Source organism: Pelobates fuscus, chromosome 2, assembly GCF_036172605.1.
Source record: "Pelobates fuscus isolate aPelFus1 chromosome 2, aPelFus1.pri, whole genome shotgun sequence".
NCBI classification, from domain to species: domain Eukaryota; kingdom Metazoa; phylum Chordata; class Amphibia; order Anura; family Pelobatidae; genus Pelobates; species Pelobates fuscus.
Window position 1 is genome coordinate 316,615,212 of NC_086318.1, and position 10,682 is coordinate 316,625,893.

General features: G+C 40.9%; 1 protein-coding gene across 3 annotated transcripts in view; it reads right to left on the reverse strand.

Annotated features, from left to right (window-relative positions):
- The window catches only part of CEP57L1 (centrosomal protein 57 like 1), an 18,693-nt gene extending 9,925 nt beyond the window's left edge, over positions 1-8,768 (reverse strand). Inside the window, exons 1-4 of one of the 3 annotated variants that reach the window (XM_063441299.1) lie at positions 8,713-8,768; positions 3,595-3,771; positions 2,764-2,940; positions 2,332-2,450 (exon numbers count right to left, since the gene is read on the reverse strand). In XM_063441299.1, the coding sequence (XP_063297369.1) occupies positions 2,332-2,450; positions 2,764-2,940; positions 3,595-3,763 (465 nt within the window). In that variant the 5' untranslated portion in view covers positions 3,764-3,771; positions 8,713-8,768. Of the gene's footprint in view, positions 1-2,331; positions 2,451-2,760; positions 2,941-3,594; positions 3,772-8,683 lie in introns of all 3 variants that reach the window. The other 2 variants (XM_063441297.1, XM_063441298.1) reach the window with 2 other exon arrangements.
- Between the last annotated feature and the right edge of the window lie 1,914 nt (positions 8,769-10,682).

Below are 10,682 nucleotides of genomic sequence, written 5' to 3' on the forward strand. Positions count from 1 at the left end.
TAGAAGCTGGACAACTCCACCTAGAATAGCCCTATACAGATAGCCCAATATCCCTATTTTACTGCTTCAAAGAACATAGGATCATGGAACATGTAAGATCACCCAAGAATCGTCTTGAGACACCTACCTCGAGACATCTTAGAGAATACCATCATGGGGATTCTAATAATCTTAGGTTCTGTGGACTCGAATTGGTAAAAAGGACCCCTAGACGTGGAGACTTTGATAAAAATCCTAAGACAGAGGGAATCTAGGTGGATATATGAACTGAAGACACTTCAACCTTTAGGTTTGAATGAGAGCTTTTCTTTTGCCCCCTTCATATAACAATTATTTTGAAGTTGGTTCTTATTCATCTTCTCTATATGTCTTGGTGATATATATATATATATACACATACATACATACATACATACATTTTTCTTTTTTCTTGTTACTAAAATAGCCAGCTGTAGTTTGATTATTTACTCTTTACCACTCTCTTTTGTCTTCTTGTAATTTATACATTTTTATTTATTTGCAAATGTAATATTAAATTGATTTATTTTTAATTTGTTCTTTAATCCCCCTTCCTCTATTCCCCACTACCTACCCTGTCCCTGATGGCTTAATTTCTAGCCGTTATATATCTGCCTGGAGAGTATTTAAGTACCTACTAATTTGAATATGGACACAGTTCCCTACTCAAGTTTACAGTTCTTGTATAAAATGTTCATAGGTTCCTGGGAAACATTACACTTGTACACATGCCGTGATGAGATTGAATTAAAGTTTCAATCTACTCTCTGTGCTTAGTTCTTGCGCATGCGCCGATATTACGGCTTGGACATGCGCACTGATCACACAGTTAGTCCATGGATTGTGAGAGGCTCTGTCTTGTGCGCATGCGCAGATATTTCGGCACGACATGCGCATTAACTACAACTCCTCCCCATGAGACGGATAGATGGCATTGGCTACCTGGGACCAATGACAGCAGATGGGAGGTACATAGGAGGTATTTAAACAGGTGAGGGGGGACATTTAGAGTTGGTTTGCTCTGCCCTTGAGAAAGGCGGTTAGACCGCCGAAACGCACGTCGGGCTTTTCCGATGCTGCCATTGTTGATTTTTATTTAAACTCAAGTGAACTCATATTGGCAGTCTGCACTGTGCTACATAGGAATCTGGGCTGGCCGTTCTTTGAAGCAGTAAAATAGGGATATTGGGCTATCTGTATAGGGCTATTCTAGGTGGAGTTGTCCAGCTTCTATAAAGCTTGGACCCCCTTGGAAGCTATTCCTATTTTTTTTCCCACTACATGCTCTCCTCTGTCCTTTCGATTTCCATTACATTTTTGTAGCTCTTTATTTACTGCCTCCTTGGTCCTCAGTGATGATCTGCAAGGTTTAGTTTATATTGCAACAATTGCCTCTATTAACAACTCTGTTATGAGTTGGACTGTTACATTGTTTTGGGATTGATACATGCTATTACAGCTACATCCTTGCAGCTATCAGGAACCTATTTATTTAGGACTTCCTAGCTTTTCTGTTTTAATTTATTTATTTCAAATAAAGTTTATTTATTTTCTTGTTAAGACGTTGCTTTGGGGTGGTGGTTTGAGGGGGATCAGACCATTTGGATACGGGGTGGTCTTACCTTACCTTTCTTCTCCTCTTCTGTGCTATATGCAGGGTTATGCCCTTTTTGCCACCCCTATAACCCCTTTTTTCGTACTTCCTATTGGGTTTCCTGTTTAGGGAGAACTTCTATCCAAAACTAAATAAAAGGTCCCTGGCCACCCACAGCCTGGCCCATACTAGATGTATAGCTAATGCAGAGATGACATGCTTCCTTGAAGTCATATATATTCATACCAGCAGTGGGCAGTCTGATTGGTTAGGAGTGTCAGCTTACTGCTTTTAGCCTATCACAGCTGTCCACTGCTGCTCAGGCGAATACTTCCTTATTAGCTCAAGGAGCACCGAGGGGCAGAGCTGCTGGAGAATCTTTCTTAGCATTAAAACATAAAAACTGTTTAACCGTGAATGAAAGGACAGCACAACCAGTTCAATGAGATGAATCAGACACAGAGCCTACATTGTTATGCTATTGCCTCCAAGTCAGCTATAGCCAACATGTAAATCTTCTATTGTTTAAGAAATATATCTCTCAAGATGCTGAGCCAGTCATGAGCAAAGCATCACATGAGCTTTAGTTTCACAACAGCTTGAGGCTACCTGTTTGTCTTACGTGACTGACGTAACCAGAAAACAAATCAAAATACTGGTAAAGGCTGAGAACTCTCACCATCTTTTTAGAATATTTGCATAATTGAAAAAGTACTTACCTCTTCTGCTACTGCATTCTTTTCTATCTCTGCATTCTGAACCATCTTCCTCATGTATTCCAGCTGCTTCTCTAGGAGAGAACAACGCTGCTTGGCAGCATCGACCTGGGTCACTAGATCTAGATCATTGATAGAGAATGTCACAGGGATTCTACCAACAGTACAGAGTATACAGTAAATAGGACGGTACAGTTCTTAAACTGAATTTCAGGGTGTATTTATTTTGGCATAGGCCAAAAGCACAACAAGTCTTGATGGATGGATGGACGGATAGACAAAGCTATCTGGTACTTGTTGCATCCAAGCTATTTTGAGACAAACTTATATTCATGTGTTTAACAAAAGCATACATGTTAAGGCTTAGTTGAACAGGAGCACATAGTAATCATACTAATGTAGTAAGAAAATAAATAAAATAACACCAAGTACCACTTTTCTGTTGTGTGACTTCATTCGGAGGTGCGTCCTTTCCTTCATTTGCAGAATCAAAACATGCCTTGTGCTGAACAGTCTCTGTGGACAAGCTTGCCAAGTGGTCATGAGCTCGGGATTTCTCCAGTTCAAGGCGGCAAATCTTTTCCTGAAGAGTCTTGAGTGCAGTGAAAAGCGCTGTATTGTAGATGGAAAAAAAAAAACTAAATATAGATTTGCCTCATATGCTTCCCCTTTCTGCTCCTCCCCCAGATATACTGTTATATAGGATACCATGACTGACAGCCAGTCGAAATAAGTTCCCAGAAATCACTGCTGTTCCCCTAACAGCACTGCTTATGGGATAAGCACAGCATGCTGTGGATGAGGACATCCAGCGTGTTGAAAAACATTACAGGAAAGCATTGAGTCAATGCTTTCCTATGGAAAAAAGGCCTAATGCACGCGCTCATAGAGAACCATTTGACTGGATCATTCTCACAGGCTGCGCACGCTCTTAGCTGGGTAGTAAAGAGATTGTGAGAGGGAGAGGGACGGTGTAAGAGGCTGTAGGGAGGTGGGAAAGGCTAGGAGGCAGGGGAGATATAGATTTTCCCTTGCAGGCGTGCTCCCGCCACTCCCTGCAAGGGTAGAAATCAATTATGTCTGTTGCCAGCTCACAGTGCATGCTGTCAACAGCACATAATTAACATTAGGCAGCCTGGAACAGAGTTCCAGGCCACTTAAGTCACGTCTGGGGTGCAAATAGCCCTAGCATTTTTTTACAATAATGAAGTTACAGGTAATCAAATTACATGCTGAACTAATATAGTCATAGTATACATTTATTACCTTTACTATTTGGTGCTTGAAGTATGTCATACGAATGAGAATTTGAGAGTTTCAAAGGTGAAGATGATGTTTTTCCAGAAGAAGATGATTCAAACAGATCAGATAACGGAATGCCTTTAGGAGGCTGACAGAAGCTTGCAAGCATGCTGTCCTTCAATAATGAGTCCATTTAAAAAGCTGAAATTAAATACAAAGATCACAGTAACATCATGATAGTGTTAGTGCAAGTAAGTCTTACATCTATTTTTCATTTTCAATTTGAAAACAAAACCATGTCCTTGATTGGTAGGAGAGAGGGTAAAATAATTTGTTTTTATATTCTTTATTTTCTTGGTGCATAATTGTCAATAAAGCATTGATTGGCATCTTACATAGACATCAACAGTGTACATTGCAAGGTAACAAAAAATTTGAAGTCATGCACAGTTTTTTTTTTTATCTCAAGGAACAAAAATAGAGTATAAGATAATCTTGCTCGACAAACATGTCAAAACATTACATACTGGCTGACATACATCAGTGAGGCTAGCTAGGGATGAGGGAGACTCATTAAGTGTTGTCAGACTTGTGGGTCATTATGAGAAGGTGAGAGGGGTAGAAACAGCTGGAACTGGATTAGCTGCATAGCTACTTAACATGAGTAGGTTCAATAAGTTAAGTTTAATTAATACTCTGCAGGTAGGGTATACGTGCTTCCCTTATAATTAGGAGCATCGAAGGCTTCCCTGTTTTCTGTGCTATTGGGCGGTGTAAGGTGAGTTGGGAGTTTCAGAGTGAGAACTGGGATGCCTGGTCGCAATAGTATATGATTGGGAAGTCATAGCAGTTGTACTCCTCTAAGGTGAGATATTATGACATTTGACGTTGTCAATAGGCCGGGGGTGGTGTGGGTCGGCCTTTAAGACCGTTCGAGCTGAGGATGATGGGTGTCATCAGGCTTATTGCCTGAACCGCAAATCTAACTATAGTAAGTCCCAAAAAACTAAGAAGGTTGAGAGTGGTGGGCAACTACTATATGTCCGTGTGGGCCACAGTGTGAAGAGGTATTCCCTCTGTGAGGAGGTTCAGGTAGAGTCCACTGTTGATCGTTCTTGTGTGGACCGGTGAGGGACAAAGGGTCGTGCAGTAGCCGGGTTCCACTGATGAGGTGCCCGATCCTTTGCCTGGGTTCCCGTGGGAGCCAAAGAGTCCCGCGGTAGGTTCAGGGTCGGCAACAGAGCTTTGGCTTCATCTAGGTCGCGTATGATCCACTTTTCTTCGTCCTGGAGCACCATGAGGGTGTGTGCCGTGCGCCACCGGTATTGGAGGTGGTGTTTTCTGAGCAGGGATGTGAAGGGCAGTAAGGATCTCCTCCATGCCAGGGTGCTTCCCGAGAGGTCTGAGTATACTGTAAGTAGCATATTCTCAAACTGGTAGGGTGTGTGATCTTTGATGGCACCAAGGACTGCCCTCCTGTCCCCTTCGCTCCGAAAGTGGACTATTAGATCTCGTGGTGCTTCGGCTGGGGCCTTGGGTGGCTTGGGAATGCGGAATATGCCCTCCAGCTCCATTGTCTTGCTCTGTCTTGGAGTCAGGAGTGCTGCCATTAGGCGCCTTATAAAGTGCGGTAGTTCCGCTACTGGCATGTCTTTGCTTATTCCACGTATTTTCACGTTTTTCTTGCGCCTTAGATCCTCCAGTTCTGCAAAGCGACGGTTGTGGGAATCATTTTGCTTTTGAAAGCACAGTATTGCGTGCTGCAGGGAAGCGATTTGTGTTGTGTGTTCTCCCGTAGTGGATTCTTGCACTCCCAGCATGCTTGACAGGCCTTTGATATCCGTGCGGATCGCTGCCAGGTCTGAAGGTCCGCTAGGAGGGATTTAAGCACCTCTGTGGTGACAGGTGCTTTGTCTGGGCTCCACATTGCCGGGTCCGGAGGCTTTATAATCGGCGGAGCTTATATCTCATCCTCGAGGGAGAATTCGTCAGAGTACTCCAAGTAGGCCTCGGGACGCATGGCCATTTTGAGTCCCACCGCGTTGTTTGCTTGGCGCAGGAGGTCTCCGATATGCAGGCCTGGACGCGGCTTGTCCGGTTTTAAGTTTTTGGTTTTTTTTGGTTTTGCGACCCATTGCGGTGCTGGGATAGCAGGTACGTTTCCTAGGGTCCCCAATTTGGCATTTTGGGCTCTCCAGTGCGTAAAGGTATCGGTAAATGCCTGGAGCTCTATCTCAGTGCGGCCACTCTCACTAAGCGATTGTCTCCAGGGTCTTCTTTAACTTATCTGACATTGGTGCAATCAAAAAGCTGCCGAGTACCCCCAGCCAATCTATTTGCTGCCACTGAACAAATGCGCATGATGATTAATAGTGTTATATATTCCAAAACTGGTGGACTGCAGGCCAGTGATCATGGAAACCAAAATTATTAGCGTGAATATTTCATAGATGGTTGCTCTAGTTTTACATATTTTTATCTATCTCCATGGAAATGAATAGGAGATGATTAGTGGATACACTGCAAATTGTTAACAACACTCACATGTGAGCCATAGATAAATAATGACTTCCACTGCAATGAATGGAAGTTTGTCATGGATATGAATGCAGAGCTCACTGATTTTTAAGATATAATGTACAAATCATCCCAGATCCAGCAGGGCTTTCCAGATTTGCTAACCCCATCCTGAGATATGACAGCACAAGGGCGTCATTAAATACAAATATTAACCCCTTAAGGACCAAACTTCTGGAATAAAAGGGAATCATGACATGTCACAAATGTCATGTGTCCTTAAGGGGTTAAATATGCTTGCATTGAGTGAGACAAATCCAAGGTATTTCTGCCCATGCAATAACATGTTCTCAGTGCACGTACAGCAGTGCTGCTTGTAAACACAACATGGATCTGAGCCGAGCTTAAATCCCCACTGTGTGACCAGCAGTGATGCATAATACGAAGCTAGCATGTCCCTATTTAACCCAATACTCCATACCAATTTCATATCTTGGTGTTGCAAGGAAGATGGTGAGGAAGTATTATGCTCTAGTGCAGGGATAGGCAACCTTCGGCACTCCAAATGTTGTGGACTACATCCCCTATAATGCTCTTACACTGTAATGCTGGCAAAGCATCATGGGAGGTGTAGTTCAAAACATCTGGAGTGCCGAAGGTTGCCTATGCCTGCATCCAGTGAGCATCTCTGGCAATATGCAAGTGTTGGTCTTCAAGGCTCACCTTACGGGTCTGTCACTGAATGAATGCATACGGACACTGCAAACATACAGCAACACTGACATTGTACACACACACACATAACAACTGAAATCTTAACCCTTTAAATAACACATTGTACCCGGCATATAATTCCTTTAAATAACACATTGTACCCGGTATATAATTCCTTTAAATAACACATTGTACCCGGCATATAATTCCTTTAAATAACACATTGTACCCGGCATATAATTCCTTTAAATAACACATTGTACCCGGCATATAATTCCTTTAAATAACACATTGTACCCGGCATATAATTCCTTTAAATAACACGTTGTACCCGGCATATAATTCCTTTAAATAACACGTTGTACCCGGCATATAATTCCTTTAAATAACACGTTGTACCCGGCATATAATTCCTTTAAATAACACATTGTACCCGGCATATAATTCCTTTAAATAACACGTTGTACCCGGCATATAATTCCTTTAAATAACACGTTGTACCCGGCATATAATTCCTTTAAATAACACATTGTACCCGGCATATAATTCCTTTAAATAACACATTGTACCCGGCATATAATTCCTTTAAATAACACATTGTACCCGGCATATAATTCCTTTAAATAACACGTTGTACCCGGCATATAATTCCTTTAAATAACACGTTGTACCCGGCATATAATTCCTTTAAATAACACGTTGTACCCGGCATATAATTCCTTTAAATAACACGTTGTACCCGGCATATAATTCCTTTAAATAACACGTTGTACCCGGCATATAATTCCTTTAAATAACACGTTGTACCCGGCATATAATTCCTTTAAATAACACGTTGTACCCGGCATATAATTCCTTTAAATAACACGTTGTACCCGGCATATAATTCCTTTAAATAACACGTTGTACCCGGCATATAATTCCTTTAAATAACACGTTGTACCCGGCATATAATTCCTTTAAATAACACGTTGTACCCGGCATATAATTCCTTTAAATAACACGTTGTACCCGGCATATAATTCCTTTAAATAACACGTTGTACCCGGCATATAATTCCTTTAAATAACACGTTGTACCCGGCATATAATTCCTTTAAATAACACATTGTACCCGGCATATAATTCCTTTAAATAACACATTGTACCCGGCATATAATTCCTTTAAATAACACATTGTACCCGGCATATAATTCCTTTAAATAACACGTTGTACCCGGCATATAATTCCTTTAAATAACACGTTGTACCCGGCATATAATTCCTTTAAATAACACGTTGTACCCGGCATATAATTCCTTTAAATAACACGTTGTACCCGGCATATAATTCCTTTAAATAACACGTTGTACCCGGCATATAATTCCTTTAAATAACACATTGTACCCGGCATATAATTCCTTTAAATAACACATTGTACCCGGCATATAATTCCTTTAAATAACACGTTGTACCCGGCATATAATTCCTTTAAATAACACATTGTACCCGGCATATAATTCCTTTAAATAACACATTGTACCCGGCATATAATTGCTTTAAATAACACGTTGTACCCAGCATATAATTCCTTTAAATAACACGTTGTACCCGGCATATAATTCCTTTAAATAACACGTTGTACCCGGCATATAATTCCTTTAAATAACACATTGTACCCGGCATATAATTCCTTTAAATAACACATTGTACCCGGCATATAATTCCTTTAAATAACACGTTGTACCCGGCATATAATTCCTTTAAATAACACATTGTACCTGGAATATAACCCTTTAAATAACACATTGTACCTGGAATATAATTCCTTTAAATCACCAGAGGGATAGCATACTGTATAGTTTTGTTTTGTTTTTTTAAATAGATGCTGGGCAATAACTTACATTATGTTATTTATGTCCTCAGACATTACCTGTTCCTCAGTGCGGTTGTTTTACGGCACAGTTTACAAGGAAACGCGTCTCTCAGTGTCATTACACCTTTGAATCTACCGCCCTCCATCCCGCCTCCATAGCTTTTCCAACCACAATTCCGCCAGCATCACGTGATGCCAACTCGCGTCAGCCATCTTTACTTCTGGTGTCTGCCAGCAGCCCCCTTCTCATTTACCTAGTATACAGGACACGGAAATAACAAGCCTGCTCATTTAGAAGTTCGTGCATGTAAATAAGCAGACTTACAGCAAAAACAACAAGAAATCTTCTATTTGCCAAAACAAAGTTTATGCATTTTATAAAAGCCAGCGTTTCTCAAAGAATTCTGGGCCTCTAACTATGAGGTTACAGACGGTGTAGACTTAGAATGATATGATACATGTAGCCTAAGGATTTCCCCCCAGCTTTAGGAGAAGTACAGCTCCCAGGATTATTTTGTAAAAAGCGTGATGGGAGTTGCAGTTCTACAATAGTCGAGAGTTCTGACTTTTGGCCATCGAGATGCTGATCCTTTGGTCTTGACTGGACATCATAACTAATTTAAGGGTACAATAATAATTCATAATAAACCCGTGTGCAAGGGGAATTGTGCTTGAATAATAATACTACTTATATTTAACAAGCAGACTGTCCATAACTGATCCGTTTTGGGGGAAATAGGTGCCACGATGGGGGGAGGTGGTAGAGATGGGGTGGGGATATAAGGTGTAATGAATCCCCCCATAAAGTCTGGTGTAACTTTTAAGATCTTACTAAAAGATAAGACAAACAAAAGACGTGTTAAAATATTGGTTATCATGTACTGTTAACTAATGATAATATATAATTCTGCAATTAGGAAACTAAGTGGGACTGGGATTACTTTTAGTCTGTACCCTTGCATATCACAACATTGGTGCACACAATCTGCACAGTTTATTTTTGCAACTATTTTGCAAATTTGAAACTTTGTAAACAAACCAGTGCATGCTTGCATGCCTTTCCCCAGTCATGTGACTTGGCAGCTGCTCTATGGTAAAACCAGCCACAGTTGGCACTTTCCAGTCTGTACTATATAGAGAGGTGGCTGCAAGCTTTGTACTGCATGCACTGACAGGAACAGACCTCACTCCAGGCCCCGAACCCGCCTCCCCACTCCTGTTTGTGAGAACAGGATAAAGGCTGCTGCTGTAAGGATCTGCAAAAAAAGAGGGGAGGAGGGAGATGATTGATTTATAATGTAAAAACAGACTGAGGTATATGCAAAATCCACAGTGAAGAAAGCTCATTTAAGTGGTATGGCATTGCCTTTTCCATGTTAGTAACTTCAGTATAGTGCATGTGGAAATGTCTGGCATCTTGCAAATCTCCTGAAACACTTGCACAATTGGCACAGGTTGATTTGCCAAGCCTTCATCAGGGTGTGAAACTCTATCTGTGGATAGAAGTGAGTGATGGGAACAAAGTATTCGATGAGAGGAGTCTGATCAGGTGGGTGTGTGTGCTTAGCTTCTGCCTCCAGCCTGCCAGAGCTTTGTTACAGAAAACAAAAATGAAGCAGCCACAACAACCCACTGGAGTGAAGAAAAACCAGATGATATGATAAGAAGTTTCTGTTTACTTTCTGAACGAATACTGTTGTTGCAACACCACTGAGCTAGCTGTCAGAAGAGGCATCAATATTACCCTGGTGTTCTGATCAATGCTTTAAGACATATTTATATCTTCCTAAGCAACGGCTTTGTCTGATGACTAATAGTGTTTACATTGATTTTATGAGAAAAATATTTACTGCCTCACATATCACAAAGGACTGAATAACTTGTGGCATGGACTGACTTTTAACTTCAGTAAATGAAAGTTTATATTGTAAAGAAAGATCAGTTTTTTTTGTGAATCATCCAAAACTAATTTATGTGGATTATTACTGTAATGTAATGTAGGTTTTAGGATGTAATCTCTCTGACTT